Below are 18,971 nucleotides of genomic sequence, written 5' to 3'. Positions count from 1 at the left end.
GGTGGTCCTAGGGAGTGGCCCGCACCTCCTCTACACCCCTAAAGAAAACATAGTTGTGTTTGTCAGGCTGAGCTGGGTGGGAAAAGTCTACAGAGCCCAAGGCTGTTATCAGAAACACTGAAAGCTGGGGGTCACAAGAGCTAGGGCTGGGAGTGTTCCAGGGCCATGGGAAACACCAGGACTCCCTTGCCCATGCTCTCACCTCCCTGAAACACCAAAGGCGTCGTGGGTTGGATTTCTGCAGCACAAACTCACAAAAGAAACTCCTTCAACAGGCAATAAACAAATATGAGAATTTTTTCAGCAAGACTCAGAGCCAGGTGAGTCTCTGAAGCTTTTGATGTTTGCTTGCAAATATTGAAGAGGAAACTGTAAAAAGGGGAGCAGGTGCACAAATCAATTCTCACACAGGGTTACAGGCAAAGCTGGTCCCACTAGACTCCTTTGGCTGCAAGTCACTGGTTCATTTGGTTCACCAAAAGCCAAATAGAGACAAACCAAGGTTTGCTGCTCTCCTCTGTGCCTTGGCAGGGCCCGAAAGCCTCAGATCTGAACACTGGTGGGACAGCACCAGGGCAGCTGCAATTAAGCAACTCATCTTTAGTTTGAGCAACTGGAATAATTAGGCACTTGGGTTGGACCAGGGCCTAGGAAAAGCTGAGATATGACTCAGCTTCTTGCAATTCTATTTAAACCTTCCTCTAAACACAAACACACACGAAACACCAGCGAGCCAGCTCCCGGGAGAGCGTGCACGAACCGCTGTTGTGGCTGTTGAAACCAGCCGCAAAACAAGAAAGCAATGTATCAAGTCGCAGCTAATACGTTACACCAAGGTAAATTACAACCCATAGCATGTCTCCCTCGGTGCAGCCAGCTCCTTTAAGCAGTCTTTTATCCAAAGGTTTTCTTTTATACCCAGAGGTTTGCTTTTCAAAGAGATATTATCCCAGATTACAAACACTAAAAGACAGACAACAAAAAAAAAAAAAGCAGGTGATGATTAAGCAACAGACTCAGACAAAGTGTGCAGCTGTGAGATAAGGTAACATCTCAGGGGCACATTGCTGTATCCCTCCAACAACCTAGGAAACGTGTTATCACTCAGAAACACAACCTGCGCCCTGGCTTTGTAATTACACCCCTGCAACAAACACAAACAAAAGCAGCCTCCAAAAAAGTCTTTACAAAGTGTAACGTTCAGCTCAAGGGAGAAAGTGGTTCAAACTACAACTCCCCAAGCTTTTTCCTCCAAGGAGGGATTTTTTTTTTCCCCCCAATTACGATACATTGGTGTCTTTTATCTATTTACAGCTCAGATATAAAGAATCAGAATGATTGTGTTTATTAACTTTTAATCTCTCACTGCATACTTTTATGTTGTGCAGTGCTGTTGTACATACCACCTTACAACAAAGCTAAGAGCAAGAACTGTCTAACGAGTCTTCAGAAGCAGTTTGTTCCAGTCTGAAAACTACAAAATAACCAAAAGGTTTTGATCGTGTCTGTGTAACTAGTTAGTGGTCTACCTGAAGGGCAAATAACAGCCAGGGGTGCCCTGGGTATGCAGTTCTCACCTCCATCCCTGGGACTCATTTTAAAACTTGAAGTTGACTTGGAAATCCCAAGGGGCCTTTTAATATTTGGTTTGGGAACAAGCTTTGTTCTTCAATTACCCGTACGAGCTGTATTTCCTCTTCACGTCTGCGTAAAGTGCTCTCTGACAAAGCACACACAGAAACCCCACAGTGTGCAGCCCCAAGCCACGGACCTTCATGAGCCTTTAGCGACTTTCCAAAAGCTGCTTCTGGGAACCCACCAGGGTCCAACACAGCTGCTGGTTTTGAGCCATTGCCTTCTTTCAGGTGTATAAAACTGAGCCCCCAAAGGCTTTGCCCAGGCTACAGCAACAAGCCGTACACCCACGGAAATTATCCCTCAGACACACACGGCTGCTCACAAAAGGCTAAAGCAATTCCTTCTCTTGTTCAATCACAGCCACCAAAGTCGCACCCACGCAGCCCCATCCTCTGCTCGACACCAGCGCTTGATCCTCCAGGATTCATCTCTAAATCTTAGAGCTCATGAGAAACTATTTTCCTGTAATTATTTTCCTGTAGAAGCCAAATCCATATATTGCAACGACTTTGTGTGTAATATCCAAAGCACCAACTATATGATGTTGCTATTGCTGCTCACAATTATGTCCTGCCATTAGTGGGAACTATACGACAATGTTATTGCCATTAATAATCCTTTGCTGTCATTGAAGCTCCTTGACGATGCAAACAGTGAATGCACGGGTCCCAGCGATATGTTCTGGCTTGTATCATTTCTTTTACATAAGAAAGCTAGATTATTACACGCTTGGGAGGAGCTCTCCATAAACATCTGCCAAGTTACCTCATTATCTTCCTTCAAATCCCCCCTTAAAAATCTCATTTGTCACGATGCTTACAAAGACTCAGCAGCATAGTACTGACATTACTAACTAACCCTACCAGCTAATAGCATCGCCTCGCTCCCTACACCCACTCTCCTTGTGTACTTCCATCGGAAGGTGTTCTGAGGACAGAGCCACTTTGGTGTTCAGGTGTTGTACAACCCTCAGCACAACCCTGGCCCATCACTAGGGACACTGGATGCTCACATTCCCGATGCAACCAATGCATCCTCCTGGTGGGATTCAGAGTGCACGTTGCCTAGGTGTGCGAGGAGGGTGGGATTTTCCCACCTCCTGCACACCATGTATGAATTTGTCCCTCAATTTAGGTTATCTACCTGCATCTGAGGTGTTGGAGTGAGTCCAGAGGAGGGCGACCAAGCTGGTGAAGGGTCTGGAGGGTATGACCTATGAGGAACGGCTGAGGGAGCTGGGGTTGTTTAGCCTGGAGAAGAGGAGGCTCAGAGGTGACCTTATTGCAGTCTACAACTACCTGAAGGGAGGTTGTAGCGCAGTGGGAGTCGGCCTCTTCTCCCGGGCAACTAGTGATAGGACAAGAGGACATAGCCTCAAGCTTCGCCAGGGAAGGTTCAGGTTGGACATTAGGAAGCATTTCTTCTCAGCAAGGGTCATTAGCCATTGGAAGGGGCTGCCCAGGGAGGTGGTGGAGTCACCATCTCTGGAGGGGTTTAAGAAAAGACTGGACATGGCACTTAGTGCCCTGGTCTAGTTGACATGGTGGTGTCAGGGCAATGGTTGGACTCGATGATCCCAGAGGTCTCTCCCAACCTGATTGATTCTGTGATCTGCCTCCCTGGATAGGTGGGTGCCACAAGGCACTCCAACACAACCCAGGCAGAGGGGTCAGCCTGCACAAACAGGCACAAAGAGGAAATCCCAGAGCTGGAAGTGCTTGAGCACGCTACAAGCTTGGCCATCCATCTTGCTGCCCCCTCAACACCCTGCCACCATCCAGCCCCACCAGCACTGGCCCAGGCCTTACAGCAAACAGCCAGGGAAGACGGTGCCTTGCAGTCTCAGTGGCGGATAAAGAGATTTCATTCTGCATCCTCGCTGTCAGCTGCAGTCTCAGCTTAAGGGGTGGGGGGGGCAAGGCTTTTTGAAAGGATTCTCTTCATTGTTCTGTGCCTTTCAACAGTGTCTCCAGAGTACTTGACTCAGTATTAGCCTTGGTGCTGCATACTGAATGATGGGTGGAGGCTGTTTAGAAACATATTTCTTTGTGTGTGGCAATGAGTAGAGAAGCTCAGTAATTATCACCAATGGGTTCTTTTTTAAACAGTGTTCTTCTCTTCACCCCATTGATATGGTAAAATTTGGAGAAGCAGCATCTCATTTTGGTATTTCAAACCTCCTAAGTACTGGGCAATGCTAAATACTGCAGCCACACATCACCTGCGCTTTCTCTTCACTAGCCAAATAGTTCCAGCTCTGAAATCCCACAGCTTCATTGGTGCACATCATCCGAGCTCTTGCACTAGAGCTGCTGTGATTTCCATCAGCTGAGGAGCTGCCCTCCTGTTTCTCTTACTGGTAATTACAATCCATCAGCTTTCTATGGTGCTCATTACTGTGGTATCTGAGTGCCTATTTTTACAGGCTTGAGTAGCTTGCTGTATACCATCTCATCTCACTGCAGACAGACGAGCAACCTCTCAAGCTCCCTCTGGAAATGAGCTCTCCACGTCCTGCACCCTTCCCTGCTCTTCCCTTTGACCACAGCATTCACAGCACATGTTTATTATTTTTTAAAATACTATTAAAAGCATGCAGTACAAAAAAAAGAAGGAATTAATCAAAATAACTTAAATATTTGCTGTGCTTCATGAAGATTTTAACTACCCTAAAAGACATTATCAAACTGTATATTGGGGAAAAAAAAATCTTGGAAGAATCAAAGTCTGAAAATGCTTCCACATGAAAAAGCTCCTGCAGCTTTGTGTTATCAAAAGCCAGAAGGAAGGTATTGCAACACCGACTGAGAGGAGGCTGAACCAAACCACACACGTGTGTGTAACATGGAACATCCCCCTCCACGTTTTGTCATGGCCTGACTTGATCAGGTTGAGTGTTTTTGTTTCCTCTTCTTCCTCTTTACTTATCCTTCTCATATCAAAAACATAATATAAGAGGAAGGAGAGCCTCTGCAGGGTCCCAGTCATTTATAAAGCCTGAGATGTTATTTTACAGATAGAGAAACTGAGGCACACACAGAGAAAATGTCTCGTTTAACACCACTGCAAGGGGCCAAAGCAGCTTAGCTCATTAGGCTCCAGGGTCTCATCCCTCAACTCCAGGGCAAATATTTAGAGGAGCATCTCTGCAACTACCAAAGTGTTGTTATTAGAAACAAGGATTCACCTGAAACCAGAACTTCTGGAGGCTACCGTGAAGGTAAGATTGCTTTCTGGTTTCCTTTAGCCTTCTAGCTTTTACCTGCACTTTCAATCAATAATTAGCTCAGATTTTACCTTTGGTTTGATCCTGTCCCTTTTTTTGCTACAGAAGCTGGAGAAAACTGGTGTGCCAGCCAGCACGCCTCCCACCTCACACCGTGTGCCTCCCAGCAGTGTCACCGCTCCCAAAGCGGCACGGCTCCTTCATGAGATTTTAAGACATTAAACACCCTCCTGGTGTTTGGGAGACCCGAGATCCCAGTGCTGCTAACCTTCGTCACTGTTGTCATCCACAAGGATAATCTCTTTCAGGAGGTGAGCTGGCGTATGGTTAACGGCGCTGTGCACCGACCGCAGGATAACCGACAGCGCTTCGTTCACGAAGATGAAGATGATGGAGATCTGGGGCAGGTCCTTGCCGTATTTCAGCTCTTTGCACCTGTAGCACAAAGGGCAGAGAGAAAGATGGGGTTAGCAGAGCACAGAGTGCAGCGCTTCAAGGCAGGCACACATTTAACACCCAGCACAAGACAATGGCTGACATCCCACAGCTGGGCACAGCCATGTGTTACAGCTGCCTGTGCCTAATCCCAGCAGTGCTGTCTAGGAAGAGAGAGCAGCGACGGAGAGCATCCTCCGGGCCCAGAGAGCACCCCAGGCAGGGTGCAAACCCAGAGTCCGCTTAACTGAGGTTGTGTTTGCGTGTCTGTGTGGGCACGGAACAAACAGCAGCCTCCAGAACTGAGAAAATGGCTCTACCGTTTAACACGAAACTCCACATTCCTGTTCTAAGATTAACAGATGCTCAGAAATGAGCTTTGTTCTTAAACGGCACTTGTGAATTTTCTTCCTATTTGCTTTGGAATGAAATGAATATGAAATGACCCTTGGTTAAATAGTCTTAATAAATGTTTTAGCTCTCTTTGCAGATACTTCTGAACACGTTCCTGTCTCTGAAGTACCCCAGCAGAGCATTGCCATGAACCGGTGTCTTTGTACTTCACAGTCAGGAGAGGTTAAAACTAAAAACTTGCGATCACCCCTCTGGGTTTCAGGAATAATGGCTGAACTCGAGCTGGTTTTGTGGCCCAGCTTAGACACATTTCTGTGTACCACAGTGGGACAGAAGTGGAAGGAGCTCCTAGGTCACCTACCAGCCAGCATCATCCCTGGCAAGCAACAGCTTCACGGTACATTGATACACCAGATCTTGAGACCCAGGACACTCATGGAGCAGAACCAGGGTAGCTCTAAGTGGAAGAGGTCTTCCAGGTACCCCCCAGCTCTCCAAGGAGCACACATCCTTCCCAAAGAAATACAGATGTTGTTTTAATGCCACACTTTATCTTAACCAGAAACCTAATCTTAACAAAGTACTTGCAGAAAGCAAACAGAAGATCTTTAACTACTTGAAACAATTCAATCAAACTCTCCAGCTTTCCCTACAATAAATACATACAAGGAAAGAAGAAGAAAACGAGCTTCCCCGCCCACTCTCCGCATTCATGACAGATCAGACATGCAACATTAGCAGTGTTCGCAGAAGGACAATGAGCGTTTAACCACGTAAATCCTGCCCAGACAAGCAAAGAAAGACCAAGCTCAGGAATGACATCCCATTGACTCCCCAACAATGACTCTGTACTTCATTGTACCGGGTGTTTCTTAGGCAACAGCAGGCATTCTTCAGACTCCAAAATGAGATTTGGGAGACAAAGATTTTCACAGAAACACAGGTTTTTATGAATCTTCTTTAGTTATACAAGTATGCTGGATAAAAACAAGACTGTATTTCTTGGTTTAACTATTGCCTACCCTAAAGCAAGACAAGCTCTCTACAAAACAGAACGTACCAAATACTGAAAAGGATCTTCCAAAGGGAAGATCTCTCTTTAAAATGTGCGAACAGTTGCGATGGGGTAAAGTGAAAATTGACCCTGAAATCCTGCCATCAAAGTCAAACTAAACTGACTCTGAGATTAAAAACCTGCTTTTGATATATGTCGATACCTGCTAAGCTGAAGAGAAGGTGGTCACAGGAGCAAGAATATTTCCTTTTAATCATTGCACACCTCTGGGCAGCCGTCCCCCGGGGCATGCTTCGGGGGGATAAAGAGCTCAGTTTGTGATCAAAGAGGTTTGGAGGAAAATCCAAACCGAGCTCTTTGAAGTTCATCTCCTGCTCATTCGCATTCACCCTGCACCACTCTTACCACTGTTCTCCTTCCCCATCGCTGCAGACAGGCAAACAAAGATATAGGGAGGAGAGATAAGTCCAGGGAAGGAGTGGGCACACCAAATACCCGCATTGTTCATACGCACAACGCTGCAGTTCTCCAGAGGTAGGCAAGGGGGGAGGCAAAGGCTTTGCGTAAACACCATGTTCTCCAGGGGCTTTGGTTACAACCACACGAGCAGGGAAGGCAGCAATTTAAAACCAAATTAACCTCAAGTTTGTCAGCCCTCACACAGGCTCTCTTCAGATGCTGGTGCAAAAGCAGCTGGGTTGAGCGATGCTCTCTGCCCGCAGCCACGTGTTATCGGACTTCAGCCCTCCGGGCTCCACCGCAGTGGTTTACTACTGAAAAGCTGAAGTGTCCACAAATATTCATGCATGTGTGCAGGAAAACACCTGGTGCTTCTGGGCTCTTCTGGGGCCAGGGAGGGGAAAAGGGGGAAAAAAAAAAAAAAAATGCTTGAGCTCCAACATAATTAGAAGGGCAAGTGGAGAACTTGTTAGAAACAGCAGGAATAATGAGTACCCAAGATGGGAAGTAGTGGGGTTTTGGTTGTTTGGTGGTTTGGCTTTTTGTTCTAAGCATTTTTAATAGAAAAGGGACTGATCTGGACTCTGTGGTTCAGCCTTATCATTCAGACTATTTACATGTGGAGGCACAGAGGTTTGACTGTTTTACTCCTAGAAACATTGGAGACAGCAGTTTAGGGAGGATTTACCAGCTCACAGCGTGTCAGCAGGACCCTGCTGGCAGGAGGGCAGCGAGGCTGCCCATTGCTCCAGCTGACACAGTTCCATCCTCCCCGTACCCCAAAGCACAACACCTTTGCAACCCTCCGGGGTTGTGTTTCTCATAACAGTGTAAGGTGAAAAGACACCCAATGTGAAATTTCTGAAGCCTTTAGTGTTTCAAGCGCAACCCAGAGGAACGGTAGAGAGAAACCAGTGCCAACCCTGGGTCCCAGCAGCAGCAATGACGAGGGGCTCAGGGACAAGTCCCAAGCAATGCATGTGCTATCAAACCACACCTGAGACATCTTCCCCCTCTGCCCACAGTTATTGCCCTCAGGCAAGAAAGCATTCGGCTGCTTGCCAGACAGTACCTTCAAAATTCAGATCCCAGGCCAAAACACTTCTAAATTCAGGATTCAAGTCTCACTAATTAACCAAAAGGGGATGCACAGGGCCAGAACTGGATTCTAGCACAGCTGTAGTCCTCAGCTCAGACCGTGGGCTGGTCTCTTTGGGGATTAGCAATTAATGAGATAAACGTGATACTCCAGAAGGTTCTCCAGGGAGCTCAAGGCTGAACAGCACACGGGAGACAAAAAGCTCTAGGAATAAACCTGTTGTTCTGAGATTTTTGCCAAGCTTTTCTAGAACCTGAATTAACACCAAAGCAAATCTGTTTCTTACATAGGCTGGGAAACCTTTGTAGCTCCTATCATCTTCTAGGAAGAGAATCTCAGGTTTTATTTCTAACACTCATCTCACACTCTATCTGGTCTGCCCAGAAGAAAGTCTCAGTCCAGTAAGTTGGATTTCCAAGGGAACACTCCATACGTTTGAAAACTTTTAAATTTAAATGAAATACAATGGAGAGACCATCACAATACATTCCTGTTGGCTTTGGTGATTAGTTACCCATGGGGTTAAAGACCAGCACCTCATTTTAAATATAAATTTGCCCACTTTCAGTTTTCCATCATTACCAAAAGGCTGTCTCAGAATCTTTTTCCTCCCCATGCATCAGGTGCTCATCAGCCAAGTGCACATCTGCACGTGGGCCCAAGGCAGAGCCGCACGACAGAGGCACTGTGCCAGTTAACAAAAGGGCAATACCTCTGAAAATACCTCTGACTGGAGGAAATTGAAGCAGGCTGCAGCTGATCCCTCACAATCCCCTTTGCTAGATGAGAAACACTCAACTGTTACAGCACAGAATAGTACTTACTTGCCAACAACTGTAAACCAATTAGTGCAGGTTACACAATTACATTTTTCCAGCTAAATCCTGCTCTCTCCAGTTAAATGTAGGCTGGCACCTGCTTGCAGGATTTATATCAAAATATTGTGAATCAATAGCAAAAAGAAACAGATACCTTACAGTTTTGTCTCTCATTTAGATCAATGGAATATCAGAATAAGAGGCATTTTATGTCCCATTAAATCATCCTTGACTACGTCCCATTAAATCATGCTCACAAAACTCTCTAAGCTTTGAGAGACTGAGAAAAACCTCCAAAAGTGTGGCATTGAGTTTAATTTAAGGACCTCGCTGAGCTCTCATTGAGAAGTGTTGCTTGTCCTTAAATAGGGGAGAAATGAGGTTTACTCCATCCTTGGTCCAAGGCTCAGACACATCTTTTTTTTCACTTCAGAAACAGACTGACGGACCGACCACAGACACCAGGCCCAGCATAAACCTCTGCCCAGCACGTCCATGGACCATCTCCCAGTGTCCTCCCCACCTGCCCCACAAGGGAACCAGGGAGGCGAATGGGTGCAGAGGTCACAGCACTGCTGGACTGTGGACACTGTCACCTTTCTCAGGTCCAAGACCTTTATTCTACACGAAGCCCAAGTCTGCAATCAGGAGAACAAGCAAGGAAACACACAAAATAAAGTATAATTACAGAGAACATTTTTTATCGTGAATTCTTTGCGGTTACTGCTTTATGTAAGAAGCCGTTCAGAAACAAAAGGAGGATGAAAAGGGGAGATGGGGGAAGGGGAAATATGGCTGAGTTTATGCTGAACAGCTTGGCATACATCAGGCTGTATTAATCAAGTCAGCCAATTTCAAAACACATTAAAAAAAAAATAATCCAGTTTTGCTAATACGTATGCTTGTCTGCTGCAGGAGCCTGCCTTGGAATCCTCCGATGATTTGTTTTACGCTCACCACACAGCTGTAAATCTACTCGTCAGTGCAGCAAGTGAGATTAGGATGTTTATTGGCTGTCTCAGTAACAGAAAAGGGATATCACATCATTTACTACTTCATGATTCCACAGCAGAAAAATAACCTGGATCATAGCAAGCGCTCCTGGAGCGCGAAGAGGCCACAAAATGGCAAGCAACATTTACAAAACCTGCTCAGTGATTTAACATGATCCACTCTATTACTCAATTATATATATCATGGTGGACATATCTGGACACCACAGGCATCCACAGCAGAGCTGGGGACTCTCAGTTTGACAAGAGTTTTCAGGAGAAGGAGGCTGCTCTCCCCTTAACTAAGGCATCAGGGATTTCAGCACCACCTGATGTTGTTCAAAGTTAACATTACCATTGCTCCAAATGAAGGAATGCAGAAATGGTCAACCCCAAAGTGACAGGAGGTCAGCAAGGCTCAGGTCCTGCTGCAACGGCTCTGCCAGTCTGTTGGCCTTTCTGTCATCCCAGGCGAAGCACATCAGACAGGGAGAAAATTTAAGAGCATTTTTTGTCTGTTTTAAAACAGTCCCCTCCAGAGCTGAACACTGAATAACGTCAAAATAGGCACGGACTGAAGGAATAGGCCTTGAAAATGGCTGTCTATAGCATTTTACAAAGACGGGCATCAAAGAGAGAAGCACCCTGACCTCCTATGTGGTGCAGATCCCTAGTTACCAGGCTGTGATGCAAGGTCTGATCTCAACTTCATCACCAAACTGCTGAGCAGAGCCTGTGTTTCCACCGAGGAAGGACTGGCATCGTGCCAGCCTGCGCCGTCAAGCAGAGGAACGCTGACTCTGCTATACAGGGGCAACCAAATCCTCAACAATTACGTGTGTAAGTGCTCAGAGATCACAGGATAAAAGGCAGTAATGGAAAATTGTAAATTAACAGTGTATGTTTTGACATCCTCTGTTAGAGGTGTCTACTACTCATGTAGCCGGTCATGTAAACACAATACTGGATGTGGCTAATTAAGAGACATCTAGTCTAAGGTAGAAGTCAAAGCTCCCTTCGAGGTCAATGAGGAGACACTGCCACTGTCAAAGGACAATTTATTCCACCTCTCTGAGATATAAGTATATGGCTTGTGTAACAGACTGACGCAGATATTTTTGGGTTAGGTGGAAATGCCTTTTTTCACCCTTGACCACGGGCAGACCTAGACTGAACGTTCAGATGGGCACATCCAGTGAAGTGAGCCCTTACCCTCCCATCAGAGCCTCCCAGGCCAGTGACTTCAGGGTGACAATCGCACCAGCAAGCTTTACCAATAAGTTCACAGCTCTGCTCAGGTAGGTTGGTATAAAACTGTCACTGCTGTAAGCCTTACCTGCCAGATTTAAAATGAAATCCTTGGTCTATAGCCTTACCATAGGAGCGTCTTACTAGAATAGATCTCATGGGAACTCAAGTTTTTGACATCCCCAGTACATACTTAGGGCAATGAATAAGAAAAGTGGCCAACACTTGCGCTGCCTGGAACACGGGGTGGAACGATGCCATCGCTGGAAGAGGCCGTATAAAAGTGATGAACTTAAAAGGCACAACGGATTTTTAGAGATAGCTCTTCTTTTTTGTAATAACAGATCCACTCTGCTGATGGGTTTATGAACTGGGAAGATGAAGAGGTTTTTAAACCTCTTCTGTTATGTACAGAAATCAATGTATAAGTTTACTTAACCTCTGTCAGAATTAGATCAGCCTCAGCAGAGGGAGGTCGGCTCAGCCCTGTCTGGCAAATTGCTGCACGGTACAAGTCAGACAGGGAAGAGCTCTACAAGCACCACCACAACCCACCCACGCACCCACACCGTGCAGGCTCCTCACCGGGGTCACGATGATGTTCCATTTGGTAAGAGGCGCATACTGCTTTGTTTGGAAAAAAAACCCAAACGAGTCACAAGCAATATCAAAAGGGTCAAAAACCACAAGATGGAGTTGATTTTGAGTCGCATTTCTACTTGTTCCAATTTCAGGTACTAGTTAACTGAACGCAATTAACTGGTTATAAGTATTGGTGCCCTCTCATTGGTAGGGGGCAATTAAGCATGGAGAGGTTAATAAACTTGAAGACAACATACGTATTTACTGATAAAGTTCAAAAGCAATGACTGATCACACTGTGTCTGTACACTAGTTTTTCACGTAACAGATTTTTTCTGGTGCGATAAATGCAAAAGGCCAAGCGTTCACTCCAATATGCCAGAAGTTTCCCTCTATTCTGCAGATGAAGATCTACACCACCACTGCTATCCTGTGGTTAAACTTGCTCCTGTATGAATTCTGTACTGTTACGTGTCACATTCTCCACCTCTGCCAAAATAAAATACAAGAGAGGCAAAACTGGGAGACAAAACCGACCAACTCAGAGCCCGAGCACACAGAAGAGAGGTCATCCAGTTTACCCCAGTGCAAAACAGTAACACCATTTACACACCTAACAGGCAGGTTAGGGGGGGAATCCAACCCAATACAGCCAGTCACACAAGAGCTGAATTGCTACAGGGTTAAGAACAAAACAACCGTACTGTAATTTTCAGCGATGATGTGGAGATGCCCCGTGCGCTGGCTATCAGCCCTTTTTTGCTATGCCTGTTCAATGCCTGACTTTATCTGCAGAGATCCAAATGACAACTGATACACAGCTACCCAGCACAGCCACTTTAGAAGTCTTTTACTATTACTTAAACGCAGAGAACAAGATTGAAGGCTATAGATTCGTTTGCTGCTCTAACAGAGATACTAACAGGAGTATCTAAAGCCTGACATCCTTGACGTCAGCTCCTTTCTCACCCGCCACCAGCACCAGCCCCCAAAGGAGCTATCTGGATACTGCAACTTCAGCTTGTAAATACAGACTGCCGCCTTAGATGCATTTTTAGGCAGCACTGGCCATGATATACTTGATGTGAGTAGACACAAAACACAAACGGCAAACTTGTACGGAAATACATGCAGTGACACATGGTCCACACCTTCCCGATACGTACTCGTCATTTACCTGTACACACCAGAGGTTTGGGTCTACACCTGAAAACCACACAGTAGGAAAATTCAGGAGTCGTCTTCCCTCTCCTCCTCACCTTATGAATGCCACCTGACTTTTAGTCGCTTCCCACAAGATCTAACGCAAAATCTAACACAAAATCTTCTCCCACCTGCACAGCCAAACTTAACACATTAATACACATCCAAGGTTTAGTTTTTCTTTTCTGCCTGCAGCCAGTAGCTATTCACAGATCCCCTCTGGCCCAGCACACGCTCTGCTTTGCCACAGAAAACCAATATGTACTTTGGATTGGTGCAGCTGAAAACCTGGGAGGTAAATTCTTATATATCAATGGTGCACTGATTGGGTTGAATGATTTACTCGTGATTGGGCTGCAAAGCACCGTGGCTGAAATACAATATGTTATAAATCGCGTTACAATCTTCTGCTGTCTACACACACATAGTGTGTGTGAACGCACACAGGCAGGTTCAAGCTTGCTCAAGTTTCCTTAATCCAGGCAAATAGATGGCTTCTCAGCTGTTACTTACATATCTGTATTGCTTTTTGCCTTTAAATCTCAGTAGGAAAGGAAAAACCATGCACATCCTTCTGAACTGGTGACAAGTAATCCCATAAACTAAAGCCATTGATTTCAAACAAGCTTCATTCACGTTGTCCTCACAAAAATAAAGCTTCACCAGGAAATGAATTGATCTTCATTTGGCTTTTGTAAAGATTATGAACAAGCTTAAAAGAAAGCAAGTGCTCAGACTGCTATTCATATTGCCACTTCCTAATCATGCTCCATTCACTGATTGCTTATTTTAGTTTGTATTTTGCTGATTCAGTTGCACATGTCTTCTTGCAAAAGGGATTATCAATATTAAATCAATTGTGTCTACCCTATGAAGTAAATGGAAAAGCAAACCATTTTCTATTATCCAAGCATCTAAAAAATGCTGTGTGGTACACTTCAGTGTTGACAGATTCAGAACACTAGATTCCCATAAACTATTTCTGATCATTAAAGGTATAAAACTCCCCACATTTCCCACAAAATTTGTTTTTTAAAGCCCCTACCTTATTTCCATTAGGTATTTTGCAGAAATTTTATGCTTTATATTTTAGAATTAGGGCATCTAAAATATGCATTACAATTTAAATATTTAGTGATATACAGGCCTTTCTAAACGCACATTACTTAGTCAGCAAGTTCTAACAAGAAATGATTACTAAGTTGTAAAAACAGAACGTGCAGAACGGGATTTATTTCTGTGAGGGCCTCTTGTAATAAAGTTATTAGGTTCAGACATATCCAGGGGACATAAAAGCCAGAGCAATTACGAGTGTCACATCCACTTACCCATCTTTCCCCGTGCACACGAGCTATTTCACATATATGAAGGAAAAGAGTCATTAGGAGATCCTTGGTCTAGGATTTATTGAACAGCCACAATTTGGGGACAATTGTGGTCTAGGGGAACCTGCGTTGGCAGGGGGTTGGACTAGATGATCTTCAGAGGTCCCTTCCAACCCCAAACGTTCTGTGATTCTGGGACAACAGGGAGGAGAAGAGGACAAAAATTCAGTAATGAACTCTAAAATTATTTCGCAGGATTCGCGCTCTGTGGTTGATTGTCCTTTGAACCAAGCCACTGACTGCAGGACAAGCTCACCCACCGCCTGGGTCACCCATCCCTCTGCCCTTCCCAGCAAACTGCACACATTCAGGCAACAACCCACCGGCCAAGCGAGCCAACACACCACACTGCTGTGAATGCTGGAAAACTAAATAAATTACTTCAGGACCGACGCAGTCAGACACCAGTGTTTGACCCATACCTCTGCCTGGTTTGGCTGTGAATATGCAACCTATTCAAAAGCTCCCATGGCAACAGAAAAGCTCTCTGCAACACATGGAAGCAGAACAGCAGCACAAATGCACAAGTTTTGACTTCTTTGGAAGTCATCTTAAAAGTGTATCCAAAGCTTAATTTGATTCATTTATTTTCATAAGTATAGTTTAGTCACAAGTATTTATGATAACGCAGGTACTTTTCAGTACCAAAGTTCAGAAGAGCACAAAAGTAAGTTTTTAAATTATACTAATCCCATCCTCTGCCAAAGTGCACATTTAATACTTATGTTTACATTAGTAAATGTTTTATAGCACCCTTCATAAACAGAAATCTTCCCTTAAGCGTGATGTTCCAAACTGGTAAGAATAGGGAATAATTATGTAGTCAGGAAGGGAAATTTGACAATTAGTGGAATCTATTGCATAAAAAAATTAGGTACTGTGTATATAAATCCATGGTCACAGCACTGCAAGATTATACTATGCATCATAACGATAGTAAGAGAATCCATGAGAGCCACTAAACAAACTCTAGAGTTACCTTCCCAAAAGCACTTTCTTACTGACTGAGCTTAAAGAAGATATTGGGACTTCTGAGCACTGCAGCCTTTTGACACACTTCGGACTCCCTACAGAGCACCCATAGTTGTCAGATAAAGCATACTTCAACAACCTTCACTTCAAAAGAAAAAAAAGCAAGCTGTGTCCCTATCTAAATCCTGAATAGAAATAAAAACAAAACCCTAAACTTTTCAGTAGGCAGTCAGACACTTGCAGTTCTAATGTGATTTTTCACAGCTCTCAGTGGAGTCAATCCCACCTGCCTGCACCACGCTGCTCTGTGCCACAGAGCTGGCTCCCTCTGAGAGGTCACATTAGTAGGCAGAAAAAATAATCAGCAAATACCACGTGCAGCTGGAAAAGTATGTCTTTAGAGACTTTACTTACCCAGTTTTCAAGAAAAAATTACTGAAGTCCAATAACAATCTCTCCACACGCGTATATTGGTATGCACTGAGTAATAAAGATCAATACCAGTATTTACTCAATGGCATGCTGGGTTGTATTAGCACTGGAAAAGCAATGAAGCAGTCAAGCAGCTTTTTCCTCTCATGCAAATCATCCAAAAGCCACCAGAAGTTGCAGCACGGTCCCTGGGGAGGCAGGCGGTGCCCATGGCTTCCCCAGCGCCAGGCAGTGCCCGCACAACACAGCAGCGGTGGCTCTTCAGCTCTTGAGAGCCTTGATGATGCCAAAGAAAACCAAACTGTTTCAGGTCTGAAGCTGGGTTTGCAAGTATCCTCCTACCCTCATGATATTCAGAGCAGAGCAGGGACAGATTCAGCACAACCTCAAGCGTTCCTCTGGAGAGCACAAGGAACACGTGCAGCAACCTGGCTCTGAACTGCAAAACTGATCTAGTTTTGGTGAGCCTTGTTCTGAGGTACGCTTCCCTCATGCCAGAGTTTTGACATTGATACTCACTGCTTGATTTCTTTACCTGCTTTCCCAGAAAATTTTCAGGTGGCATCTTTCGAAGTATTGAAAAATATTACTTTTCCTTTTTTATGGCTTAAGCCATAAAAAGCCAAGGGCAAGAGTGTTTCTCACACAACACTGCATCAGACCACAACTACCTAGTAGCAGAGAAGATACAGAACAAGTTCTGACTTTTTTCTAGAGATGAAAGTATCTTTTAATGCACTCCCACATGCTATTCAAACAGAATTTCACATCTGAAACAGTCGTGGTTTTTTCCCCTCTTACACTGTCTTGATTCCTCGCTAGTTTTTCCTTCATTTGTTTGATGAAGAAACATCACTACATCTTGCCTCTCTTTTCCTTGCTATTGTAAGCAGGATTGCAAAAAAAAAACCAAAACAAAAACCTCTTTGCAAAAGATAAATAACACATTGTGCACATAAGAGAGAAAGAGCTCTTTTGATCTCCTTTGTTTGCAATAAACAGCAATGACTACAAATAAACAGTCACGAAACTCTATTTCCCAGCAAATATCACCAACATAATTCAAGTAGTTTGTTTTTGTCTTCTCAAGCGCTGTCCTTCTCCTCAGACTCATTTCACCAAGCCTGGCTAAACACCCTAGGGCAGGACATGACTACATAACTCACATAACATCACAAACGTGTGACTCCAGGAACGTTCCAGCTCCTAAAAACTTGAGGAAACCATCAATAAAGAGCTCTCTCACTTGCTGCAATAATATTTGCAGATCTCAGTCCTGTCTACGAAAACAAATATGCTTGTTTGGACAGGGTGGGGGGAAGGCAAAAAGCATTTTGCTTCAAGCAAAGCTTGAAGGAGGTTGTATGCCATCTATTTTGGGGAAGAAATGAGACGCTAAGACAAATGTGATGCCAGGTGCATGAAGTGGCATATGGGGCAGTCTCCTGACCAACTCATGGTACATGCTAAGAAAATATCTCATTTCAGTATCTTGGTACAAGAGAAACCTGAGATGAAGGCACCTGCAAAGCCAGGTCTTTTTAGATATTATCATAGTGAAAGAGATTTGCTCTTCTTCATAAGAAATAAATAAATATGATAGCACGTGAAACCTACAGACTTTCCTGAGCCCCATCAGAGTCAACCACAGGACACAGGTTGAGCCTCATGGCACTAAACATGGCCAGTCTTGGAGTCTGCAGGGGAAACCCCTGAGAGCAGATATGGCCAGTGGCCAGCGCAGGACGAGAATGTCTTGGGTCCAGCACAAGAGAGATGTGAAGGCAGATGTGGTCTCATAGGCAGGAGACTGAATTACAGGTCTCCAAGGCCCACCCTCCTGGGCAGTCCTAATGTATCTAAGTCACACCAACGTTCATGACTTTCCAAATACGTATTCAGTTTTGATTATAAAACCAAAATCCAATTCTTTGGCCCTGCAACACCCCAGTAACCTGAGTGGAGGCTGAGACCCAAAGGTAGCCCCACAGCAGAGGACAGGGGGCTCCCCAGGGGTAGGGAGAGACCCCAAAGGGAGCAGTGCCTCCCGCTACAGCTTGCGCCCTACACCCAGAATATGTTCTAGCACCCAGTACGTACGTGCTGAGAGCCCCTAAGGAGCACACACAGACCACTTTAAAGAAAAATAAAATTAAGAATGGATTTAGTACTTAGTTAATCAAGTTGTCAAAGAACAACCCAAAGTCTTTTCTAAAACTCTCTGTCTTTTCCACTACATCCCAAAGACAGACTTTCAACTAGCTGCTACACAGAAATCTTGGGTAATAAACCCACCTAAAGCCAGATGGTCCTAAAAAGCCCAAGTGCTCCCAGCTCCCAAGGCAGGCAGCTACAGAAATAAACGGGTGATTCAGCCACTTGAGTGTAATGACTCTGACTCAAAGCCCAAACACACCACGGGGAAAAATTAAAACCAAGTCAGTGATATGTAACTGTTTAATCTTTAGCAACAGCTTCCAGGTGATGGTACAGCTCTACCCAGGACAGTGCTCTAAGGCCATGTGGTCCAGCTAGTAAACACAAACCTTTCACCAGCTGCACGCTGCAAAAACACAAAAGCAGATCAAGCTCCCAATACACACAGCTGAAGTTTTTCCATGCTTTGCCTGAACCGTACACAGGACCTACAAGGCAGGCAGGAGGAGAGGATATGGTCTCTGGGCTAGGAAGCCCCCAAAACCTCTGAAAAATCAAGCTGTGGAAGTTGCTTATCACTTACACTGTTTTTTCTCTTCACTTTACTATCTTGAAGCTTGCCTGCATGAGAACAGCTGTTAAGAGATTCGCAGCAGCAGGAATATGTCATCTTCACCCAATGATTCAATAGTCCTGACAATTGTGGGTATTATTTTTCTTAAACCTACTCCTTAATCCCATAATGCCATAAAATACCACCGAATCAGAGCTTAGTAGGATTCCAGACTTTTAAAGAGATAATGAGAACTCCCCATTTATATTAGATAGGACTGAAAAGAGAGAATAGAGAAGATAGAAGGTACCAGACGGGTACATTATTTCATAGTTTTCCTTAGTACAACTTCTTCAACCTGAAGCATCTGTTAATTCCACTATCAGAGATTAGATACTGGATA

General features: G+C 44.6%; 1 protein-coding gene across 1 annotated transcript in view; it reads right to left on the bottom strand.

The window, feature by feature from the left end:
• Positions 1 to 18,971, bottom strand: part of GALNT17 (polypeptide N-acetylgalactosaminyltransferase 17) — a 189,801-nt gene that overhangs the window by 117,636 nt on the left and 53,194 nt on the right. Inside the window, exon 3 of the mRNA XM_068415526.1 lies at positions 5,133 to 5,299. Within this exon, the coding sequence (XP_068271627.1) occupies positions 5,133 to 5,299 (167 nt within the window). The remainder of the gene's footprint in view (positions 1 to 5,132; positions 5,300 to 18,971) is intronic.

The sequence above is a fragment of the Nyctibius grandis genome, chromosome 18 (genome assembly GCF_013368605.1).
Source record: "Nyctibius grandis isolate bNycGra1 chromosome 18, bNycGra1.pri, whole genome shotgun sequence".
In the NCBI taxonomy this organism is placed as follows: domain Eukaryota; kingdom Metazoa; phylum Chordata; class Aves; order Nyctibiiformes; family Nyctibiidae; genus Nyctibius; species Nyctibius grandis.
This window is presented reverse-complemented; position numbering and strand designations above follow the sequence as displayed.